At 47.0% G+C, this 26,044-nt stretch overlaps 1 protein-coding gene across 1 annotated transcript in view; it reads right to left on the bottom strand.

Annotated features, from left to right (window-relative positions):
- The window catches only part of SMC4 (structural maintenance of chromosomes 4), a 451,201-nt gene that overhangs the window by 269,567 nt on the left and 155,590 nt on the right, over positions 1-26,044 (bottom strand). The window contains exon 14 of the mRNA XM_069213253.1: positions 18,829-19,054. Within this exon, the coding sequence (XP_069069354.1) occupies positions 18,829-19,054 (226 nt within the window). The remainder of the gene's footprint in view (positions 1-18,828; positions 19,055-26,044) is intronic.

The following is a 26,044-nucleotide window of genomic DNA, read 5'->3' on the forward strand; positions in this document are numbered from 1 at the left end:
TTAAACTCTAAAAGAAATGCTAAACAGGATCTAACACAAGGCCCTAGCAGGTCTTTTAAGAATTTAGAAAACTTTTCAAATTGCAAAAATCAATTTCTAATGACAATTTTGGAATTTGTCGTGTGATCAGGTATTGGCTGAGTAGTCCAGCAAATGCAAAGTCTTGTACCCCACCGCTGATCCACCAATGTAGGAAGTTGGCTCTGTATGTGCTATTTCAAAGTAAGGAATAGCATGCACAGAATCCAAGGGTTCCCCTTAGAGGTAAAATAGAGGTAAAAAGAGATAATACTAATGCTCTATTTTGTGGTAGTGTGGTCGAGCAGTAGGCTTATCCAAGGAGTAGTGTTAAGCATTTGTTGTACATACACATAGACAATAAATGAGGTACACACACTCAGAGACAAATCCAGCCCATAGGTTTTTGTATAGAAAAATATCTTTTCTTAGTTTATTTTAAGAACCACAGGTTCAAATTCTACATGTAATATCTCATTCGAAAGGTATTGCAGGTAAGTACTTTAGGAACTTCAATTCATCAAAATTGCATGTATACTTTTCAAGTTATTCACAAATAGCTGTTTTAAAAGTGGACACTTAGTGCAATTTTCACAGTTCCTAGGGGAGGTAAGTATTTGTTAGGTTAACCAGGTAAGTAAGACACTTACAGGGCTTAGTTCTTGGTCCAAGGTAGCCCACCGTTGGGGGTTCAGAGCAACCCCAAAGTCACCACACCAGCAGCTCAGGGCCGGTCAGGTGCAGAGTTCAAAGTGGTGCCCAAAACACATAGGCTAGAATGGAGAGAAGGGGGTGCCCCGGTTCCGGTCTGCTTGCAGGTAAGTACCCGCGTCTTCGGAGGGCAGACCAGGGGGGTTTTGTAGGGCACCGGGGGGGACACAAGTCCACACAGAAATTTCACCCTCAGCAGCGCGGGGGCGGCCGGGTGCAGTGTAGGAACAGGCGTCGGGTTCGCAATGTTAGTCTATGAGAGATCTCGGGATCTCTTCAGCGCTGCAGGCAGGCAAGGGGGGGATTCCTCGGGGAAACCTCCACTTGGGCAAGGGAGAGGGACTCCTGGGGGTCACTTCTCCAGTGAAAGTCCGGTCCTTCAGGTCCTGGGGGCTGCGGGTGCAGGGTCTCTCCCAGGCGTCGGGACTTTAGGTTCAAAGAGTCGCGGTCAGGGGAAGCCTCGGGATTCCCTCTGCAGGCGGCGCTGTGGGGGCTCAGGGGGGACAGGTTTTGGTACTCACAGTATCAGAGTAGTCCTGGGGTCCCTCCTGAGGTGTCGGATCTCCACCAGCCGAGTCGGGGTCGCCGGGTGCAGTGTTGCAAGTCTCACGCTTCTTGCGGGGAGCTTGCAGGGTTCTTTAAAGCTGCTGGAAACAAAGTTGCCGCTTTTCTTGGAGCAGGTCCGCTGTCCTCGGGAGTTTCTTGTCTTTTCGAAGCAGGGGCAGTCCTCAGAGGATGTCGAGGTCGCTGGTCCCTTCGGAAGGCGTCGCTGGAGCAGGATCTTTGGAAGGCAGGAGACAGGCCGGTGAGTTTCTGGAGCCAAGGCAGTTGTCGTCTTCTGGTCTTCCGCTGCAGGGGTTTTCAGCTGGGCAGTCCTTCTTCTTGTTGCAGGAATCTAATTTTCTAGGGTTCAGGGTAGCCCTTAAATACTAAATTTAAGGGCGTGTTTAGGTCTGGGGGGTTAGTAGCCAATGGCTACTAGCCCTGAGGGTGGGTACACCCTCTTTGTGCCTCCTCCCAAGGGGAGGGGGTCACAATCCTAACCCTATTGGGGGAATCCTCCATCTGCAAGATGGAGGATTTCTAAAAGTTAGAGTCACCTCAGCTCAGGACACCTTAGGGGCTGTCCTGACTGGCCAGTGACTCCTCCTTGTTTTTCTCATTATTTTCTCCGGCCTTGCCGCCAAAAGTGGGGCCTGGCCGGAGGGGGCGGGCAACTCCACTAGCTGGAGTGTCCTGCTGGGTTGGCACAAAGGAGGTGAGCCTTTGAGGCTCACCGCCAGGTGTGACAATTCCTGCCTGGGAGAGGTGTTAGCATCTCCACCCAGTGCAGGCTTTGTTACTGGCCTCAGAGTGACAAAGGCACTCTCCCCATGGGGCCAGCAACATGTCTCGGTTTGTGGCAGGCTGCTAAAACTAGTCAGCCTACACAGATAGTCGGTTAAGTTTCAGGGGGCACCTCTAAGGTGCCCTCTGTGGTGTATTTTACAATAAAATGTACACTGGCATCAGTGTGCATTTATTGTGCTGAGAAGTTTGATACCAAACGTCCCAGTTTTCAGTGTAGCCATTATGGTGCTGTGGAGTTCGTGTTTGACAGACTCCCAGACCATATACTCTTATGGCTACCCTGCACTTACAATGTCTAAGGTTTTGTTTAGACACTGTAGGGGTACCATGCTCATGCACTGGTACCCTCACCTATGGTATAGTGCACCCTGCCTTAGGGCTGTAAGGCCTGCTAGAGGGGTGGCTTACCTATACTGCATAGGCAGTGAGAGGCTGGCATGGCACCCTGAGGGGAGTGCCATGTCGACTTACTCGTTTTGTCCTCACTAGCACACACAAGCTGGCAAGCAGTGTGTCTGTGCTGAGTGAGAGGTCTCCAGGGTGGCATAAGACATGCTGCAGCCCTTAGAGACCTTCCTTGGCATCAGGGCCCTTGGTACTAGAAGTACCAGTTACAAGGGACTTATCTGGATGCCAGGGTCTGCCAATTGTGGATACAAAAGTACAGGTTAGGGAAAGAACACTGGTGCTGGGGCCTGGTTAGCAGGCCTCAGCACACTTTCAATTGTAAACATAGCATCAGCAAAGGCAAAAAGTCAGGGGGCAACCATGCCAAGGAGGCATTTCCTTACATTGCCTCTAACCTGTTGTTCTGTCCATCTGCTTTGGGATATGGTGTGCATCTGTCATTATTCTTTGTGACAGCACTGACACCTATATAGTCCACACAAAGCCTTGGCTCTGGTTTACACCCCTTGGATTGAGTTTTGGGAACCAAGACTACTGGGATGACCCAGGGTTCTGTCAGAGGGCTCAATTATCTCTAAGTCCAGCCTCTTGCTGACTTCAGCTCTGATGCTATCCTTCACATGGCCTGTTTGTACATTTTACTTTTGACAGCCATACTGTCACATCATGGACACACCAGTTAGTCTGACCAGGGGTGAAGTAAAAGAGCGCAGCACACTGCTTGAAAACTTGTCTGCAATTAGTATGCTGTCGGGTAGTGAGGGGGTCTGAAAATACCACTTCATCAACTGACCCAGGAAGGAAAGTACCCTCTTCCTTGGCACGGTTACCCAATGTTCTGCCTGTTGTCAGGGTGATTGACTGTTCACTGGGAACCTGCTAACAAGGACCCCAATGATCATGCTCTCTCTTTAAACTTGGTTACTGAACCACATACACCCCACATTTGGCATTCTGGTGCCCCCATGTAAGTCCCTAGTATATGGTACCCCGGGCATTAGGGTACCAAGGGATCCCCATGGGATGCAGCATGCATTATACCACCCATGGAGAGCCCATGCAAGGCGTATCTGCAGGCCTGCTATTGCAGCCTCAGTGAAAGGGTGCATGCACAAGGTCACTGAAAGCCACCCCTATGGTAGGCCCTCCTAACAGAGGGCAGGGTGCAAGTACCTGTGTGTGGGCACCCCTGTATGAGCAGAGGTGCCCCCACGAACTCCAGCTCCATTTTCATGAACTTAGTGAGCGCGGGGATGCCATTTTACACGTGTATTGGACATAGGTTACTACCTATGTCTAGCTCCATAATAGTAACTCCGAACCTAAGCATGTTTGGTATCAAACATGTCGGAATCATACGTTAATACTGCGGCCACTATTGGAAGTATGATTCCATGCACTCTGGGGGCTCTTTAGTGGACCCCAAGCATTGCTCCTACCAGACTTCTGGGGTTTTCCGGGAAGCCCAACCTGCTGCCACCCCTCAGACAGGTTTCTGCCCTCCTGCTGCTTGAACAACTCAAGCTCAGGAAGGAAGAACAAAGAATTTCCTTTGGGAGAGGGAGGGTAACACCCTCTCCCTTTGGAAATCGGTGTTACATGGCTTGGGAGGGCTAGCCTCACCAAACCACTGGTATGCTTTGAAGGGCACATTCGGAGCCCCCGTACATAAATCAGTCTACACTGGTTCAGGGATCCCCAGTCCCTGCTCTGGTGCGAAACTGGACAACGGAAAGGGGAGTGACCACTTCCCTGTCCATCACCACCCCAGGGGTGTTGCCCAGAGCTCCTCCAGAGCATCCCTGGGTTCTGCCATGTTGAATCCAAGGTGGGCAGGGGCCTCAGGGAGCATCTGAGTGGCCAGGTCTGCCAGGTGATATCAGAGCCTCCTCCTGATAAGTGGTTACGTAGCTAGGTGACCAATACCCCTTTCAGGGCCATTTAGGGTCTTCCTCTGGGGTGGGTCCCCAGATTCGGCTTGCAAGATTCCAGCAGGACTCCTCTGAAACCTCTAAATTGATTTCTAGCCACTTGAACTGCGGCTGGACCCTCGAGGAACCAACAATCTGCATCCACAACGAAGACTATGCTTGCAACACTGTTTCCACAACTACTTCCAGCTTCTGCAACATTTCCCTGGCTATACATCCTCTGATGGTGGCAAGTCTTCAGTCTGCACGGGAAGGAAGAAGGAAGCTGCATTGGAGTGAATGAGTTACTCCCCTGCATCTGCAGGCACCAACAGCAACGACGACCGGCTGCATGATGATCTCTCATCATGAGCTGCTTGGATCCTGCATCACCGGTGGTGGTCTGAAGTACTCCTCTTGGTCCTCTCTGCCAGCTGTCCAACTTTGGTGGAGGTAAGCCATTGCTTTCCCACGCAGGACAGTACCCCTGTGCACTGCATCTCTTGCAGCTATAAAGGCTTGTTGACATCTACTCCAAGGGATCTTCAGGCTCCATGTAGCCCCAGCACTTCCTACTGCGATAGAGCCCTCTGCGTGGTTCTTTTGCGGGGTGGGACCTTTCGGCAGTTGTGTGGCGCGGGGTCCTCTGCGACTCCTGGTTCCTCTTCCAGTGGAGGCTGCCTTTTCTTCTGTTGACTCTCTGCCTTGGTGAGGGTCCCCTCAGAACTCCCCCACGAGTTGAGTCCTCCTTGACCTTTCTGGTCCCCAGCAGCTCCACTGTTGCTTCACCGCAACTTCTGCCTTTGCCAAGGCTTGTTGGTGGCCTCTCCACGTCACTGACCAACTGCCATCGTCTTTCCTGCGTGGGACATCGACTCTCCAAGAACTCTTCTACTGCTCCAGGGCTGCATTGCTGACTGTCTTCGTCCTACCGTCGACCAACTCCTGCAACCACAGATGGGTGGGCAGTGGCTCCTGCCCCCACTGGACACTTCTAGACTTAGTCCCCTTCTTTCACAGGTCTTCCTCATCAGGAATCCACCGCTGGTTTCTTGCAGTCTTGTCTGGGTGTTGCATTTTCTTTCTTTCAGTCCTTTTGGGTGGATTGGGGGAAAATCCGGTAACTTACTCCTTTCTTCCTGGTCGCTGGGGGGCACTGTGGTACTTACCTTTGGGTTTCCTAGTTCCCCCAGCTCCCCTCTACACGCTCCACTTACCTAGGTGGGGGTCCTGCATTCGCATTTCATTTTTTTTGAGTATACGGTTTGGGCTCCCTGAAGGGTCCCTATTGCCTATTGCTATTTGCACTGTTTTCTATTGCTTTCTATGCCTAGTTCTGATTAATAGCGTACATGTCTAGTGTGCTGTTTACCTCCTATTGGAGGGTTGCCTCTAGTACTTTTTTGGTAATTGTCTCATTAAAATAAAGTACCTTTATTTTAATAACACTGTTTTCTTTTATGTGTTTAAGTACTAAGTGTGACTACAGTGGTATTGCATGAGCTTTGCATGCCTCCTAGATAAGCCTTGGCTGCTCATCCACAGCTACCTCTAGAGAGCCTTGCTTCTAGACACTGCCTACACTACATTAAAAGAGGATACCTGGATCTGGTAAAAGGTGTAAGTACCTTAGGTACACACCACGCCAGCTTCCAACAACCCATCTTTAGGAATGTGGGAGAGGTTCACACTCTCCTTTCTGACCCTCATCAGTTACCATCCAGCATGGCCACATCAGTCCTGTCATATTAAGGCTTCAGACGGTTTAAATGGATAACCCTTTGAGGATTCCTGCAAACTACTAGGTGATCCAGACAGGTGACCTCACCGTTCTTCTCAAGGACAGGGTACCATCCACTCAATTTTTCCTGGAGTGCCCTGCAAGACAGTACCCACACCTTCTGCTCTGGTTGGTACTCCACCATAGCAGCCTTTTGGTCATATGGAACGTCAATCAGCATCTTCACTAATTAAATATTTTGGAGTACTAGAAAGGCCAGGTAGCTAAGGTCAGTGACCCCCTCCTCCCTCCCCAAGATAGGTGGTCACCTCAGAGAGTGAGCAAACCCTTTTTTGGGTAAGTTAGGAACTCCCTTACTCCCTTGTGGGAGCGTCCTTTGATTTGACATGCAAGACTGACAGGAACTCTCGGCAAAACATCTCCTCTTGGCCTCTGGAACCGCTGTTGGGCTACACAGGAACCAGACAAGACCGCCTGGCCTGAGAAGACTTCTTTGCAGTATTGCTTCTGCATCTCTCGTCAGTATTCTGCAACAACTCTAAGGCTGTGCATCATTTGGGATCAGAAAGACTTCGACTGCACAAGGAAGCAAGAAGGAATCTCCCTTGGAGTGAAGGAGTCCCTCCCCTGCATCCAAAGGCATCTAAGGAAACAACGTCTGGCTGGTGGGATCTCTGTCCTCCGGATCTGCAAAGGTTCTCCAACACAGGTGGTGGTTCCGAAGGATCCCCTGGGTCCCACCTGCCTTCTGTCCAACGTGGGAGACAGTGAGCCCTTGCCTCTGCCAATGGGACAGAACCCCTGTGCACCCGACTGTTGAACCATGGCTTGTTGACTACTGCTCCAAGGGATCTTCAGGCTCCAAGTAGCCCTGACCCCCCCCCCCCAGCATACTACAGCTGCAAGAACAGTCTCCTCACTGCAGCTCCAGCGCCGTGGGACTCTTCTTCAGGTCCCTCACTGTGCATGCTGCCAGTGGGTTACTTGTGGGGGCTTCAACTGCTTCCTCAGGCTCTCCTGAATCCTGAGGTTCACCCCAGACTCCTCTCCAAGGGTCGAGACTCTAGGGCCTTGCTGGTCCTCTACAGCTCTGCAAAATATCTAACAGCTCTTGAGCATTTACCTGTACTGGTTGGTGGTGCTCTGGACCACTGACTGGTCTGCAATCTGTCAAGGGACAGCTCGTAGGTGACTTCAGGGAGTTCTCTGAAGCTCCGGGGCCACGCTGCTGGACTCCATCCATCCAACACCATCGAACCAGATCTTCAGCTACAGAAGAGTGGGTTTTGGCTTCTGCCCCGCCTGGACACTCCTACGTGGACTGGACTCTGCCCCCTTCTTTTGCAGGTCCTCCTAGACCAGGATTCGCCCTTGGGTTCCACCGGTCTGGTTTCGGCATTTCTTCAACCACAACATCCCAACGTTAGCCTATGGGACGACCAGATAACTTATCTCTCGGCACATAGCCACTGGGAATCTTCTAGGTACTCAGCTTTTGGGGTTCCACTCTTCCACAGCCCTTATCAAACTATTCCATACACTCTGGTGGGGGACAGCCTTTTAAGTTCCTTTTTTTAGTGTATGGTTTGGTCCCTTAATAGGGCCCTTGCTAGTTTATGCTTTTCCTGAGTACCTATCAGTGTACATTTTGCGTGTTCATACCTCCAAAGGGAGGTATACCAATGATAGTCCAGTTTGGTGTGCTTATAATAAAGTACCTTTACTTTTGCAACACTGTGTGGTTCCTTTCAAGTGTGATATGTTACTGTGTGACTACTGTGCCATTGCAAGTGCTTCACATGCCTTCTAGGTAAGTCTTGGCTGCTCACCACCGCTATCCTAGAGAGCCCCTGCTGTCTAGACACTAACACTATCTAATCAGGTTGCTTGCACCCAGTATAAGCTGCAATACCATAGGTGTCCACTACACACTGGGCAGCGTCCTACAGTCTGTCTACACGGAAGTGTTTTCTGTCATTTGAACTGGTTATTTACTATGTGGAAGGGTGTCACGAAGCATTCTTCTTCCTCTTGAATAATTGTCTTTTTCTTGTGGCTATCCTCCTTGTATTGTTTACTTGTTTATCATGATGTTCTTACCAGTCTCCTTTTTCTTAACTTGTTGTTGCCCGTGACAAAGGGTATGTGCACCCGAAATGCATTGGGCCAATATCTAAAATGTTAATCATCAGCTATTTGTATTGTCAAGCAATCAACATTGTTCTGAAAGTGCGGAGCAACATTTGCATTTGGTTCAAAAAACGAAATTCAACAAGTTATAAATAAATTGCTTATGATAGAATGTGAAGCATCACTATTTTATCTAAAAACTTTGGCAATGGTGAGAAAAATAAAATAAAAGACTTATCTTTATAGCATACAAGGAGACTGTCGCGCATTTTGGTTTTAGTTCACACCTGTTATCAACTAAAACAGTGTAGGCTCCAAAAAACCATGCCTTAAATGCTGATCCTTCTTGGTTCAGTCAGCCAAGGAGAAGTCGAAGCATGCTTCAACTTCTTGTGTTTTTTGTGCCTCTTACATGAATGTCCAGACAACTTTGAATGGGACAAAGAGGACTTTGACTCCTGGGACAATCCAGTGACCTTCAGCTCGTTAGGAACTGAGACCTCTGAGAAGTCAGAGTTGCCTGCAAGGCCGCTGGCAGTTTCGGGGACCGCTCTATCAAAGCCTCCGGCAGCCAGAGCACAACCTGGAGTTATGGTTGCGCTACAAACACCATGGTCATATCAGGTGTGGTTCAGTCACCAACAATGCACGGTAACAGGCACCACAGGACTCAAAACCAGTCTTCCTCAATTTTCTCACACATCAGGAGGATACCCTCCAAAAACGTCAACAAAAATTTGCAAACAGGCCAGTCAAAAAGTGAGAGGGGTAGCTCTTCTCTCGGATCAGTGCTGGCTGGTGAGGAAAGAAAAACTAATGTCAGGATGCCGAGGTGGTGCGTTTATGGGTGAAGAGGAAGTCACTTCCGGCACTGACTGAGCCGACCGACGCCACTGACTGGCACGCAGGCGTACTCATGAAAAATCTTCCAGAACCAGTCTGACGCCTGGGGACAATTCAAATGTAAGGAATCTGTAGCTAGAAGTCTATCAGATTCTAGCTTACTTGAACTACTCACTAGTGCTCTCTGAAAGCAGGAGATCTTTGCAAGGTGCTGGATCCTTTTCTGTCGAAGTTGCATGGCTTGAGAGGTTTTCAGACAGTTTTCTGCTCCTCCCGCCAGCATATGCCCCAATTTGCCTATCAGTAGGATGCATTTTTAGTACTTTTGGACATTTTCTGGCAAAAGTAAACATTTCTTCACTGAATGTGAGGAAGGACTTCAAACTATATACCTTGTGTGAGTAAATGGATACTTTTCTCCTGCCAGAAGATGGACAATTTGCATAGGTGTAGGAAGTTGGCTCTGTATGTGCTATTTCAAAGTAAGGAATAGCATGCACAGAGTCCAAGGGTTCCCCTTAGAGGTAAAATAGTGGTAAAAATAGATAATACTAATGCTCTATTTTGTGGTAGTGTGGTCGAGCAGTAGGCTTATCCAAGGAGTAGTGTTAAGCATTTGTTGTACATAGACAATAAATGAGGTACACACACTCAGAGACAAATCCAGCCAATAGGTTTTGTATAGAAAAATATCTTTTCTTAGTTTATTTTAAGAACCACAGGTTCAAATTCTACATGTAATATCTCATTTGAAAGGTATTGCAGGTAAGTACTTTAGGAACTTTAAATCATAAAAATTGCATGTATACTTTTCAAGTTATTGACAAATAGCTGTTTTAAAAGTGGACACTTAGTGCAATTTTCACAGTTCCTGGGGGAGGTAAGTTTTTGTTAGTTTTACCAGGTAAGTAAGACACTTACAGGGTTCAGTTCGTGGTCCAAGGTAGCCCACCGTGGGGGGTTCAGAGCAACCCCAAAGTCACCACACCAGCAGCTCAGGGCCGGTCAGGTGCAGAGTTCAAAGTGGTGCCCAAAACACATAGGCTAGAATGGAGAGAAGGGGGTGCCCCGGTTCCGGTCTGCTTGCAGGTAAGTACCCGCGTCTTCGGAGGGCAGACCAGGGGGGTTTTGTAGGGCACCGGGGGGGACACAAGTCCACACAGAAATTTCACCCTCAGCGGCGCGGGGGCGGCCGGGTGCAGTGTAGAAACAAGCGTCGGGTTCGCAATGTTAGTCTATGAGAGATCTCGGGATCTCTTCAGCGCTGCAGGCAGGCAAGGGGGGGATTCCTCGGGGAAACCTCCACTTAGGCAAGGGAGAGGGACTCCTGGGGGTCACTTCTCCAGTGAAAGTCCGGTCCTTCAGGTCCTGGGGGCTGCGGGTGCAGGGTCTCTCCCAGGCGTCGGGACTTTGGATTCAAAGAGTCGCGGTCAGGGGAAGCCTCGGGATTCCCTCTGCAGGCGGCGCTGTGGGGGCTCAGGGGGGACAGGTTTTGGTACTCACAGTATCAGAGTAGTCCTGGGGTCCCTCCTGAGGTGTTGGATCTCCACCAGCCGAGTCGGGGTCGCCGGGTGCAGTGTTGCAAGTCTCACGCTTCTTGCGGGGAGCTTGCAGGGATCTTTAAAGCTGCTGGAAACAAAGTTGCAGCTTTTCTTGGAGCAGGTCCGCTGTCCTCTGGAGTTTCTTGTCTTTTTGAAGCAGGGGCAGTCCTCAGAGGATGTCGAGGTCGCTGGTCCCTTCGGAAGGCGTCGCTGGAGCAGGATCTTTGGAAGGCAGGAGACAGGCCGGTGAGTTTCTGGAGCCAAGGCAGTTGTCGTCTTCTGGTCTTCCTCTGCAGGGGTTTTTCAGCTAGGCAGTCCTTCTTCTTGTAGTTGCAGGAATCTAATTTTCTAGGGTTCAGGGTAGCCCTTAAATACTAAATTTAAGGGCGTGTTTAGGTCTGGGGGGTTAGTAGCCAATGGCTACTAGCCCTGAGGGTGGGTACACCCTCTTTGTGCCTCCTCCCAAGGGGAGGGGGTCACAATCCTAACCCTATTGGGGGAATCCTCCATCTGCAAGATGGAGGATTTCTAAAAGTTAGAGTCACTTCAGCTCAGGACACCTTAGGGGCTGTCCTGACTGGCCAGTGACTCCTCCTTGTTGCTTTCTTTGTTCCCTCCAGCCTTGCCGCCAAAAGTGGGGGCCGTGGCCGGAGGGGGCGGGCAACTCCACTAAGCTGGAGTGCCCTGCTGGGCTGTGACAAAGGGGTGAGCCTTTGAGGCTCACCGCCAGGTGTCACAGCTCCTGCCTGGGGGAGGTGTTAGCATCTCCACCCAGTGCAGGCTTTGTTACTGGCCTCAGAGTGACAAAGGCACTCTCCCCATGGGGCCAGCAACATGTCTCTAGTGTGGCAGGCTGCTGGAACCAGTCAGCCTACACAGCTAGTTGGTTAAGTTTCAGGGGGCACCTCTAAGGTGCCCTCTGTGGTGTATTTTACACTAAAATGTACACTGGCATCAGTGTGCATTTATTGTGCTGAGAAGTTTGATACCAAACTTCCCAGTTTTCAGTGTAGCCATTATGGTGCTGTGGAGTTCGTGTAAAACAGACTCCCAGACCATATACTCTTATGGCTACCCTGCACTTACAATGTCTAAGGTTTTGTTTAGACACTGTAGGGGCACAGTGCTCATGCACTGGTACCCTCACCTATGGTATAGTGCACCCTGCCTTAGGGCTGTAAGGCCTGCTAGAGGGGTGTCTTACCTATACTGCATAGGCAGTGAGAGGCTGGCATGGCACCCTGAGGGGAGTGCCATGTCGACTTACTCATTTTGTTCTCACTAGCACACACAGGCTTGTAAGCAGTGTGTCTGTGCTGAGTGAGGGGTCTCTAGGGTGGCATAAGACATGCTGCAGCCCTTAGAGACCTTCCTTGGCATCAGGGCCCTTGGTACTAGAAGTACCAGTTACAAGGGACTTATCTGAATGCCAGGGTGTGCCAATTGTGGATACAATGGTACATTTTAGGTGAAGGAACACTGGTGCTGGGGCCTGGTTAGCAGGGTCCCAGCACACTTCTCAGTCAAGTCAGCATCAGTATCAGGCAAAAAGTGGGGGGTAACTGCAACAGGGAGCCATTTCTTTACACAAGCCCCCCCCAGCCCACAGGCCAGGAGACTCAGCCCAAGCTGGGAGAGTCTTCCTAGTCTGTCAGGCGAGGAAGAGTAGGAGAAATAGGCTGGTTAGTTGCAGGGCCTACTCTGCCTTACATCCTTCTGTTCAGGTCATTCCCTTTGGGGAACTGACCCACTTCCACAGTGATAGGACCTAGTCTGAATTGCCTCTTGTCTGCTTCTTCAATGTCTCCACCCATTCTTTTTATTTTGGGTTTAGAGGTATCCACCTCTGCTACTCTTATCTTAGCCAGGGTCATCCCTAGCTTACCCAAAGAGGTTACCCAGAGCTGGAGTAACCCCACCATGACCAACAGGGTCAGGGGGCCTAACTTGCTATTTGGCATGGGGTCTGACCACCATGCCAAGGATAGTGCAGCCACAAAGGCTAACACCCAGCAGAGGCCACTGACAGCTGTCAGTGCCCAGAACCACACCTTTAGCTCTTCACCTAAAAGGGAAGGGGCTAAGTTACAGGCTTCTTTGGGTTCAGGTTGCCTGTCTGCTGTATTGGAGTGGGGGGTTACCACATCTTGTAGTAAACACCCTTCTTCCACTCTTTCTTCTGTTAGCTGAGGAGCCACCCACTCAGGTTTAACAGTTGCCTGACTAGCCAGGACTTCTTGTGGGTCAGGTTGGACTTTATCAGGGCCATTTTTGGAGTTCTCCCCTACTGGAGCAGAATCTCCTTGGCTTGCTGTAACCTTGGCTAAAGGTTGTCCACCCTTCCTACTCTGTTTTCTTTTCTTCTTCTTCTGGGGCCTGCTTGCATTTACTGCAGAGGCAGGACTTCCAGAATCCTTGGGAGAGGACTGGCACTGGACCAGTTCCTCTCTTGAGCTCTGACTAACCTCTGGGTAGTCATTTCCAAGGAGACAATCAAGGGGGAGGTCTGTACTGACTACTACCCTTCTCCAGCTAAGAGTGCCACCCACTTCTATGGGCACTAAAGCCACAGGCCTCTTAGTGACCCTGTCTAGGCTAACTCTTACCCTGGCAGTCTCACCTGGGATGTACTGGTTTGAGAGCACCAGCCTGTCATGCACAATAGTGTGACTGGCACAAGTGTCTCTCAGGGCAGTGGTTGGGATTCCATTCACCAGTAGGTGGTGGAAGTGTCTGCTTCCCTCTGGAATCTCCAACTCACCTGTTGGGCCCTGTTTCCAGTTGAAGGCTAGGAAGACCTCCTCATCTGAGGAGTCATCTCCCATGGCTACACTGGTTACCCCAGGAATTTTGTTCTGGGGTTTGTTTTTGGGACAAGAAGTGTCCTTGGTGTGGTGCCCAGACTGTTTACAGTTGTGGCACCATGCCTTAGTGGCATCCCAGTTCTTACCCTGGTACCCACCTTTGTTTTGGGTTGTGTCCTGGGGCCCACCCACCTGTTCTGGTTTTTGGGGGCCTACAGAGGACTCTTTTTCTTGGTTTCTAGTGTTACCCACTTTCTCCTGGGGAGTTTTTGTAACCCCTTTCTTTTGGTCACCCCCAGTGGAAGTTTTGGTTACCCTAGTCTTGACCCAGTGGTCTGCCTTCTTTCCCAATTCTTGGGGAGAAATTGGACCTAGGTCTACCAGATACTGATGCAACTTTTCATTGAAGCAGTTACTTAAAATGTGTTCTTTCATCAACAAATTATAAAGCCCAACATAGTCACACACTTCATTTCCAGTTAACCAACCATCTAGTGTTTTTACTGAGTAGTCTACAAAATCAACCCAGGTCTGGCTCGAGGATTTTTGAGCCCCCCTGAATCTAATTCTATACTCCTCAGTGGAGAATCCAAAGCCCTCAATCAGGGTACCCTTCATGAGGTCATAAGATTCTGCATCTTTTCCAGAGAGTGTGAGGAGTCTATCCCTACACTTTCCAGTGAACATTTCCCAAAGGAGAGCACCCCAGTGAGATCTGTTTACTTTTCTGGTTACACAAGCCCTCTCAAAAGCTGTGAACCATTTGGTGATGTCATCACCATCTTCATATTTTGTTACAATCCCTTTGGGGATTTTTAGGATGTCAGGAGAATCTCTGACCCTATTTAAGTTGCTGCCACCATCGATGGGACCTAGGCCCATCTCTTTTCTTTCCCTTTCTATGGCTAGGAGCTGCTTTTCCAAAGCCAATCTTTTGACCATCCTGGCTAACAGGGGGTCATCTTCACTGGAGTTATCCTCAGTGATTTCAGAGGTGTTGGTCTCTCCTGTGAGGGAACCAGCATCTCTGACTATTATTTTTGGAGTCAGGGTTTGAGGGACCCTGTTCTCCCTAGATAGGACTGGTAGGGGGGAATTTTCCTCCAAGTCACTATCCTCTTCCTCTGAGTTGCCACCCTCAGAGGGGTTGGCCTTTTCAAACTCTGCCAAAAGCTCCTGGAGCTGTATTTTGGTAGGTTTGGGGCCCATTGTTATTTTCTTTATTTTACAGAGTGACCTTAGCTCCCTCATCTTAAGATGGAGGTAAGGTGTGGTGTCGAGTTCCACCACAGTCACATCTGTGCTAGACATTTTGCTTCTAAAAGTTGGAATACTTTTTAAGAATCTACAACTGGTTCTAGAATCTAATTCAAACTTTTACAACTTTTTAAACTCTAAAAAGAAATGCTAAACAGGATCTAACACAAGGCCCTAGCAGGTCTTTTAAGAATTTAGAAAACTTTTCAAATTGCAAAAATCAATTTCTAATGACAATTTTGGAATTTGTCGTGTGATCAGGTATTGGCTGAGTAGTCCAGCAAATGCAAAGTCTTGTACCCCACCGCTGATCCACCAATGTAGGAAGTTGGCTCTGTATGTGCTATTTCAAAGTAAGGAATAGCATGCACAGAGTCCAAGGGTTCCCCTTAGAGGTAAAATAGTGGTAAAAATAGATAATACTAATGCTCTATTTTGTGGTAGTATGGTCGAGCAGTAGGCTTATCCAAGGAGTAGTGTTAAGCATTTGTTGTACATACACATAGACAATAAATGAGGTACACACACTCAGAGACAAATCCAGCCAATAGGTTTTGTATAGAAAAATATCTTTTCTTAGTTTATTTTAAGAACCACAGGTTCAAATTCTACATGTAATATCTCATTTGAAAGGTATTGCAGGTAAGTACTTTAGGAACTTTAAATCATAAAAATTGCATGTATACTTTTCAAGTTATTGACAAATAGCTGTTTTAAAAGTGGACACTTAGTGCAATTTTCACAGTTCCTGGGGGAGGTAAGTTTTTGTTAGTTTTACCAGGTAAGTAAGACACTTACAGGGTTCAGTTCGTGGTCCAAGGTAGCCCACCGTGGGGGGTTCAGAGCAACCCCAAAGTCACCACACCAGCAGCTCAGGGCCGGTCAGGTGCAGAGTTCAAAGTGGTGCCCAAAACACATAGGCTAGAATGGAGAGAAGGGGGTGCCCCGGTTCCGGTCTGCTTGCAGGTAAGTACCCGCGTCTTCGGAGGGCAGACCAGGGGGGTTTTGTAGGGCACCGGGGGGGACACAAGTCCACACAGAAATTTCACCCTCAGCGGCGCGGGGGCGGCCGGGTGCAGTGTAGAAACAAGCGTCGGGTTCGCAATGTTAGTCTATGAGAGATCTCGGGATCTCTTCAGCGCTGCAGGCAGGCAAGGGGGGGATTCCTCGGGGAAACCTCCACTTAGGCAAGGGAGAGGGACTCCTGGGGGTCACTTCTCCAGTGAAAGTCCGGTCCTTCAGGTCCTGGGGGCTGCGGGTGCAGGGTCTCTCCCAGGCGTCGGGACTTTGGATTCAAAGAGTCGCGGTCAGGGGAAGCCTCGGGATTCCCTCTGCAGGCGGCGCTGTGGGGGCTCAGGGGGGACAGGTTTTGGTACTCACAGTATCAGAGTAGTCCTGGGGTCCCTCCTGAGGTGTTGGATCTCCACCAGCCGAGTCGGGGTCGCCGGGTGCAGTGTTGCAAGTCTCACGCTTCTTGCGGGGAGCTTGCAGGGATCTTTAAAGCTGCTGGAAACAAAGTTGCAGCTTTTCTTGGAGCAGGTCCGCTGTCCTCGGGAGTTTCTTGTCTTTTTGAAGCAGGGGCAGTCCTCAGAGGATGTCGAGGTCGCTGGTCCCTTCGGAAGGCGTCGCTGGAGCAGGATCTTTGGAAGGCAGGAGACAGGCCGGTGAGTTTCTGGAGCCAAGGCAGTTGTCGTCTTCTGGTCTTCCTCTGCAGGGGTTTTTCAGCTAGGCAGTCCTTCTTCTTGTAGTTGCAGGAATCTAATTTTCTAGGGTTCAGGGTAGCCCTTAAATACTAAATTTAAGGGCGTGTTTAGGTCTGGGGGGTTAGTAGCCAATGGCTACTAGCCCTGAGGGTGGGTACACCCTCTTTGTGCCTCCTCCCAAGGGGAGGGGGTCACAATCCTAACCCTATTGGGGGAATCCTCCATCTGCAAGATGGAGGATTTCTAAAAGTTAGAGTCACTTCAGCTCAGGACACCTTAGGGGCTGTCCTGACTGGCCAGTGACTCCTCCTTGTTGCTTTCTTTGTTCCCTCCAGCCTTGCCGCCAAAAGTGGGGGCCGTGGCCGGAGGGGGCGGGCAACTCCACTAAGCTGGAGTGCCCTGCTGGGCTGTGACAAAGGGGTGAGCCTTTGAGGCTCACCGCCAGGTGTCACAGCTCCTGCCTGGGGGAGGTGTTAGCATCTCCACCCAGTGCAGGCTTTGTTACTGGCCTCAGAGTGACAAAGGCACTCTCCCCATGGGGCCAGCAACATGTCTCTAGTGTGGCAGGCTGCTGGAACCAGTCAGCCTACACAGCTAGTTGGTTAAGTTTCAGGGGGCACCTCTAAGGTGCCCTCTGTGGTGTATTTTACACTAAAATGTACACTGGCATCAGTGTGCATTTATTGTGCTGAGAAGTTTGATACCAAACTTCCCAGTTTTCAGTGTAGCCATTATGGTGCTGTGGAGTTCGTGTAAAACAGACTCCCAGACCATATACTCTTATGGCTACCCTGCACTTACAATGTCTAAGGTTTTGTTTAGACACTGTAGGGGCACAGTGCTCATGCACTGGTACCCTCACCTATGGTATAGTGCACCCTGCCTTAGGGCTGTAAGGCCTGCTAGAGGGGTGTCTTACCTATACTGCATAGGCAGTGAGAGGCTGGCATGGCACCCTGAGGGGAGTGCCATGTCGACTTACTCATTTTGTTCTCACTAGCACACACAGGCTTGTAAGCAGTGTGTCTGTGCTGAGTGAGGGGTCTCTAGGGTGGCATAAGACATGCTGCAGCCCTTAGAGACCTTCCTTGGCATCAGGGCCCTTGGTACTAGAAGTACCAGTTACAAGGGACTTATCTGAATGCCAGGGTGTGCCAATTGTGGATACAATGGTACATTTTAGGTGAAGGAACACTGGTGCTGGGGCCTGGTTAGCAGGGTCCCAGCACACTTCTCAGTCAAGTCAGCATCAGTATCAGGCAAAAAGTGGGGGGTAACTGCAACAGGGAGCCATTTCTTTACAATAGGCATTTTGACAGAAGAAAAATTGAATTAAAAAAAAAAAAAAAGGTTAATTTGGTAGATAGGTGGTAAAGACGTTGAGTTAGGGTGGGGTGAGCAGGCGTCCCTCTTTTGCCTGGACAGTCCTATCAGATTTTGGGAAATTTAGCTAAAGTCCTGGTTTTTAGAGGGGGTTAAATGAAAACAGTTGGAGGTGCATTTTCATGTTTTCCAAAGCAGGGATAGTTAGCTGCTATTACCAGAAAGCAATTTAACTAAACGGCACAATAATGGATTTAAAAAAAAATCATTTTATTTATCTTCTTAGTGCATCTTCTGTAACTGTATCCTGAAAAGCTCTCATTCTGTGCGCTAGGTGATAGGAAAATTGTAGTCCTTCTATTTTTAGGAAATGTCCCGGTGTTTTACTTTAAAAATCTGGTCACCGTAAGTGAAGGTAAAAAATCCAACTGAAAGAAAAAATAATCTGCAGCTACCAGTGAACAGCATCATGGATAGTGGAAGCTCTTGGAATCTTAAAATGGACAGGTGGCCATTTCACAGCCTTTAATCTAAGGGAATACAGTACTCCTTTCCCTACAATCTTACAAACACAGGGCTTCTTATAGCTTGCCAGGCTACACAGCCAACCTTTTGATAGACTTATGAAGAGTGCTGCTTAACACATAGACATATGCCCTCTATCTGGAAATGTATGAGCAAATATGACGAAGTATTCTAGGCGTCATGCTCACAGTGGCGATTTACTCTCAAAGTGAAAGACTCATGAGTCAGAATATATAAACTAAGGAAAATGACACAATCAGGACCGTCTTAAAAGTATAACAAACAAGAAGTGTGACTGTGTACCTCCTGGTGCCCAGGTAACTGTACTAAGACTTTTCAAAAGCAGTACCTATGGGCATTATCTCAATAGTTTAGGTAACAATTTCTTCTGATCTAAATGTAACTGCTATGGTGCATTCGCTTCCGTTATGCTGTTTAAGTAGTGTAGTTCTTCAGACCTGATGTGTCTAGACTTCATACAAATGTTGATGAAAATAACTTATGCAGAGCACAAGGCTGTATATTCATAGCTTAAGAAAGAATAAAGAAAAAATTAAACCATACCTGACTGTTCTATGATTTGTCCTTGCAAGGTTACTACTCTCCATCGCTTGTCTTTCTGGAATGCCACTCTGGTTGCCTGATCCAAATTATCAGCCACAAGAGTATCACGCAAAGCAAAATAAAATGCTGGTCGAATCTGCTCATCTTGTACTTTCACCATGTCAAACAAACGAGGAATATTCTCTGGAGTTTTGATTTTATCCATGTTTTTTTCAGATACCTTCATCTATTAAAAATGACAGAAGTATATATAGATCAAACTGAGCAGGTTACTCTGTACTGCCTATTCAGTGTTTTCACTCAATGTGAAAAGAGTTGGGTGTCCACTTTTCTCTTCATTTTCTTAAAAATACTATATTTGCAATTTCTCGACAATAGACAGTATAGGAAATAAACACAAACTTGTTAAAGTAGTTATCTTCTACATGTATTTCTCGATCTCCCAGCTCAAGAGTGTTATAGAATACGCAATGCTAGAGACTGCACAAGCTTCTCTCATTCTAGTTAGTTAGGTTATCCTAATCCACAATACCATAGACAAAAATGAAACAGATTATTCTTTGAGTCATCCCAGAATACTGTCCATGAAATAAAACACATGGAAATGGGCTAAATGAATCTATAAAGTACTTTAATCACTTGTCCAGTCCTATTCCACAATTATTATTTCCCTTCCTAAAGCTGACCAAGAAAAGGGAGACACTGTCAACACTGTATGCAATAATAGATAAAACACTGAGACAAATACTTATTTCACTGAAATTTAAAGCAGAGGTTACCACTAGGGCTTTAGGTTAGAATTGTTTGGGTAAAGCACAGGGCTAGGGTTAGAAAACAAACTGCTGGGGAGAATGAGAGCTAGCCAAAAGGCTGCAACGAGGAGTACATTTAGCCCTGACGTTACACAAAAAGTCAGTGATAGTCTTAAGGACAATAGGTTTACAGCTAAATTTAGGGCATTCATTAGGTTTAGTCAGCACTAGGTTAGATTTAGAGTTACTGTTCGACCTAAATTTAAGGTGCAGATTGTCTGTTTAGTGTTGGTTAATTATACTGGCTTCATTTTACATTCATTTGAGAGTTACCTTTTGGAATTACAACCAATTTTTCAGTATTCTCATTTCAGTATTATCAGAATATAATGTAGGTTTTTACTTGTAGCAAGTCAGCTATTGTCCTCAAGTCTTAAAGTCTACCTTGGGGCAAGAAGTTGGGACAAAACGCAAATGAGCAGCACTCTGCCAAGACAGCGAGCCCTGGTGTTGGGAGTCTCCTAAGTTTTGCCGAGTTATTTCAAAACCATCTACTGAGCTACTACATATCTTTAGCAGCACATCCAGAAGCAGGAAGCATTTCTGAAGGATACAGCTGTAACACACCCTGGCACCACTTGAAAGACAGCACCACCCACCCCACCGCCCCTAATAAGATAAAAAGAATAATTCCCTTCTAGGATCGTTGGCTTTGACCAACTACAGATAAGGGGTTGATTTTTCTAAAGAATGGGCCTTAGACCTAATTGACAACAGGGACAGATTTTTTTAGTTTTAGGTATTGACTACTGATTTGTCCATAGTGTACGTGCTCTCAAGGTATTCGCCAGGACAGACACAAAAAGGAGCCTATTTTGTCAGCTGAGGTTTCTTCTGGAAATTCTTTGAGAAGCAATTTGACTGTGGCAGATGTCACTGCACCTCTGGAGTTTGACCTGAAATAAGGAAAGTGCTCTCATTCATGTGAAGAAAAGTGTCTGTCCTACAGCGCTTACGTTTTTTCACTCTTTTTTTTATTTTATTTTTTAAAGACTTCTGACAGGGTGACGGGTACACAAGTAAAAAAAAGATTATTTTTAGGTAAAAAGTACAAATTACATATGCCCCTCACCTTCACAGCAAAATATAGAAATCTGGAAGGGCACAAAGAAAAACACAGAAACGTTTTTGACAAAAAAGTAAAACTAAGATACAGCCAAGCCTTTACAGGTCATTGTTCTAAGGAACAGAAAGAAAAGGTTACTTGTAGTCCTAGTTCTGTATTGGAGGAATCTTCACTGATGTCAAAAGCCTTAATAATTAGGAAGAGCATGAGTCTACCCAGCAGCACATTGCCACAGATATAATGTATTTGAGTATAAACTGTGTGCCAGAGTTCATATGTTGATCTAATGAGCCCATAAGGGACCTATGAAAGGTCATTGTGTTTTTTTTTTCCTGAGCATAGTCTGGCTTGTACAACGTTCATATCCGCTCTGCATAACAAAACAGGTTGAAAGTGAATAACTGGAAGCAAACAATGCATCCTGATAGGTCTGCATTGAAAATTGAGAAAAAGGCATCCTGTTACTGTAAAATTCCAGGGGTTATCCCTACAAATGATGCACTATACAGACAGTTGACTCAGTCAGTTAGCTTTTCATGAAAATATGTTATAAGTAGCTTCCAGTGCTCAACCCTAGCCAGCTGGAGAAGTGGACAAGTCATTTTGGACTTCATTAACAACTTCTAGGGTGAAAAAATGGGACTACAATTAAGTAACATTTTCTTCTATAGGATCTTCACTGTTAGCCATGAACACATGATTAGAGTAGCAAGCCACCCTAAGTTATGGAAAGTGGCTGTTGGCCAGCAAGGAAGGTATAATAAAACATGTAACCAAAGCATACTCTTAGGTGTAATGGGACATATTAATTGAATAGGTTTTGAATTGTTTCCTGATCCAACCTCGCACCAGCCTGAATGCATAAGTCATGCATAAAGAGTTTTTATGGACGACATTTTGGCAGATGTGTTGCAGTGATGATGTAATATTTCAGGAACCATGAAGACTATATACTTCATTTTGGTGTCAAAACATAGGTTTTGGGGGACACGTAGTCTTATAAGGGTCAGTAAATAACACCACAGAGCAACGCTTCTGATATCTTCATTAATGGCAGCTATATTAGAGGACGAAGAGAAATAGAAATGAAATTAATAATGGTTTTTAATCCTTTTAAGCATACAACAAGCACGGTTTATGATCTGCATATAAAAATAAAATGTTGATCACTCCTGTTTTAACACATTTTCCTAGACCACTTTGTTTCGGAAATCGCTCGTGGTACATTTGCAGAATGTTCAGCATTTGAGAAGAGTATATCGACCAGGACATTTTTTTGTAGCACAGCTTTTGCAAGTGCATGTACCTGTAAGTTCTCCGGGAAGAGGCTTTAGACATGTCATAGGTTTTAGCACCGCATCAATATCTTCACAACGAAGTTGACACAGATCTTTCTTTACATATGCATGATCCAAAACATTTACACATCTTCTGATCAAGTAGAACACTCTTTTAATGTATCCACGCTCAGAATATGACATTGGTGTAAGGTCACATAGCAGGACTGATCTCTTGAACTCAATGTACCAAAGGTCGTCAAATGTGAGACAGTCAGAACTCGTTTTTCACACACCCACAAGGTATTTTTCAACGTCTTTAAAGTCACATTCTTCTTTTGTCTCAGCAACTCCTTTTAGAAACTTCACAGGTTCAGCAGTTAAATTTCCAAGCTTTCTTCCAATTTTTTTCATTCAGTCACAGGAGTTTGCGTGCTCCGAGTCCTGTCTCTAATGCACTCACTTTAGAAATGGTTCATTTATTTTGAACTATATTCTGGAGTCCCTTGATTTTGTCACTTTCCTTTTTCTTTGTTTTTTCCGGTAGCACTGCTACTATAATTGACACAGTAAATTGTGAGTTTAGCCCCCTCTGCAATGAGCATAGGAATACTTAGTAGTGACTAATCCTTCCTTTATTTTTGTGTTCGATACCAATGCATATCACCAATATCCTCCCCTTTATGTTCTGATTGGACGCAGAGTGCGCTAGCGTCCTTTTTTTCCCTTGGTTACCGCGTCCCTCTCTCGCGGAGGTTCAGCAGCATTCGGAGAGATCGGAAATAGGATCCTCTGCTGTAACACGTCCTGCTACTTTCTTTGCCATTTTCTCAACCGCGACCCACCGGGTATGCAGCTTTTTGGATTTATTTGTGTAAGAGACGTTCGTTGAGGTCAGCACCCTACGGCACTACATTGCCATCTTTATTGATCTTGTGAAGGACAGTCAGAACCTTCTGCCTTAGTTTATTAACAAGAAGGTGCCTTTTTGAGGTTGTTTTGCCCCTCGTATACAGGCATTTCTCTCAACATTTTGCACGCGCTATCCCCCATGTGATTTATATCATTTGTTTTCCACCTTATTCCATACAACACGTGGGGGAGACAATCGTGGTCTGTCTCTTGCAACCTTGGCTTTTTTTTGTACACCGTTATGCGCATTTTCAATCTAATACGAAAATCATACTTTTACGCTTCAGACGACCATAACAATGGATACTGTCGGACTGTGATAGATTTTTTCACTCCTAGTGTGTAACTGGTTTTAGAATTAGGAGTGAACTGAGTGAACTGTATTATGTGGATAAATATTTGCTTCTCTTTTACATGTTCTTTTAGAAACTATGACAAATTACCATTGTGTCCATACCTGAAAAAGATGGTGCCTACAATTGGGTGGTAGGCATTTTTTTCAAATGATTATCTTCCTTTGAGACTGCTATGATGACCACGTTGTTCCAATTTTTTATGATGTTACACTAATTGTATATATTTCCCTGAACAAAGCGGGACAGAAAATGTTCATATTATTAAGTATCACACAAAAAAAAAATACTTCTTTTGTGTGTTTTTTGACTACAGGTATGGTTCATTTGGAGGAGCCTACTGAGTAACTGAATAGTCTCACTATGAGATGTCTGTGACTATTGAACATGGTTTCTGTTTTTTGGTTGGAGAAGACTTCATTCAGTCCTGAAGAAGCGCATTTAGATCTGTGAAGACCTGTTAAGGCGCAAAACATGTTGACTTTCAGAGTGGTATAAGAAATAGTCTTCTTAACCACCCTTTGTTAAGAGTAAAGGATCATCAATTCCCCTAGCTCGCCTTTTTGTTTTTAGCCTTGACCAATGCTCTCTGATACTAATTAAAGGATTTCTTTAGGGAGAGTTGAGCCAAATTTTAAACACTTTCTTCTCTCCACTTTCTTTTTCATCCTGTTTTGCACAGAAGTTTGGCTTAGTGGCCCCAATTAGGGTCCCGTCAGACATTGCAGCGCCAGTCTGACGTGAAGCAAGCCCAATGATGAGACCTGAGGGCCCTTGCTTCTGAAGGAGCCATACTTGAACACCCTAGAGCAGTGGTTCCCAACCTGTGGGCCGGGGACCCCTGGGGGTCCGCGAAGCCTCCTCAGGGGGTCCGCGGCTGCTTAAAAGTTTTTATAATATTAGGTCCCAGCTATCAGTAATGTCTCCTTGGGGGTCCCCGTGTTCCAATAATGATTCAGTGGGGGTCCCGAGCTCAAGTATTGATAAAATGGGGGTCCACAGAAGTCAAAAGGTTGGGAACCACTGCCCTAGAGGTTGCAGTTGGTGTCACATTTTGGAACAGTGTACCTTTTTGATAGACATAGTATGATAAGGGAGGACGTACACTGGACCAGTTAACCTCCTAGTCCCCGTTATTTTGATTATGCCCCATGCAATCTCCAGGCATATAGGTGCAGGCTCTAGAGGTGGGGGGGGTGCAGAACCTGTCCCTGCGACTGCTAGAGGAAGTCTATCCTGAGAGGTAGACGGAGCGGAGGGTACAGTGAGAGTTGAAGTTCAGTGTACCACACCCTTCTTAGCAAATCCAGGACTATTAGTATGATTTGTGCCTGGTCTTGGTGAATCTTCTTCAGAACCAGAGGAATCAAGGGTACGAGAGGAAAAGCGTAAAGCAGCCAGTTGTTCCAGCACAGCTGAAACGCATCCCCCAACGATCCCTGCATCGGATACTGGAGGCTGCAGAACGAAGGGCAGTGCAAGTTCTTGCGAGTGGCAAACTGGTCTATCTGAGGGGTCCCCCACAGCTTGAAGACGGGAAGAACCACCTCTAGATGGAGGTGTCACTAGTGATCGGCTGATAAGTGCCAGCTGAGACTGTCTGCACGTATGTTAAGAATTTCGGCCAAATGGTTAGCTACTTTGCAAATCTGATGGTCCTGAGCCCAGGGCCAGAGTCGCACACCCTCCCTGCAGGGAAGGTACGGCCCCCTAGTTCGCCCTGTTTGTTGATGTACCCCATCGCAGTAGTGTTTTCTGTCAAGACTTGTACTGACTGACCGCGAATAGACAAGAGGAAGGCCTTTAGAGCCAGACATATCGTCTAACTCCAGATTGATGTGAAACATCTATTCTATTGAAGACTAAAGACCTTTGATCTCCATATATGCTCCCCACCGTAGAGTGGAAGCATCTGTTATGATGGTGGTCACCAGAGGAGGAAGGCAAACCGGCCACTCCCTTGAGATAGGTTGCCGTCCATACTCCACCATCGAAGATCCGCTGCAGTGTCTTTGTAGACTGCTTGAGATCTCCTTTGTGTTGAAACCACTGCTTGGAAAGGCACCACTGGAGAGCCCCCATGCGCCAAAGTGCATGAGTGACACGCAGACTACAGAAAGCTAACAGACCAAGCAGGCATAGGACCTTTAAGACTGGAACCACCTCTCCATCCTGAAACAATGAAATCATAGCCTGTATGTCCTGAATTTTCTGAGGAGGAGGAAAGGCATGATCTTATGTTGTGTCCAGCACTGCTCCTCTGAACAGGAGGCCGAAAGAGGACTCCATGTGAGATTTGGGCACATTCAACAAAAAGCCCAGGTTGGACAACAACTGGGTTGTCATCTCCAGATGGTGAAACGCAAACTCTGGGGGCTTGGCTTTGATCAGCCAATTGTCCAGGTAAGGAAATACCAAAATTCCCTTCCTTCTGAGATGCAGTGCATCCACTGCAATCACCTCTGTGAAGACTCAAGGTGCGGAAGTAAGACCAAAAGGAAAGACCGCAAATTGGTAGTGCTGCGACCCCCCTCATGAAACAGAAATAATTCCTTTGCGACTTCAGAATGGGGAAGTGAAAATAGACATCCTGCAGGTTGATAGAAACCATCCAGTCTTCCGTGTCCTGCGAAAGAAGCGCCTGGGTCATTATTTCAAATTTTTCCTGTTTGAGAATCCAATTGGAAATCCTCAGGTCCAGAATGGGCCTCAAATGACCATCTTTCTTGAGAATAAGGAAATATCTTGAAAACACCGACACCGTAAGCCATGAAGCTTTTTATGGGACTTAGATGA

Source organism: Pleurodeles waltl, chromosome 11 (assembly GCF_031143425.1).
Source record: "Pleurodeles waltl isolate 20211129_DDA chromosome 11, aPleWal1.hap1.20221129, whole genome shotgun sequence".
NCBI classification, from domain to species: Eukaryota; Metazoa; Chordata; class Amphibia; order Caudata; family Salamandridae; genus Pleurodeles; species Pleurodeles waltl.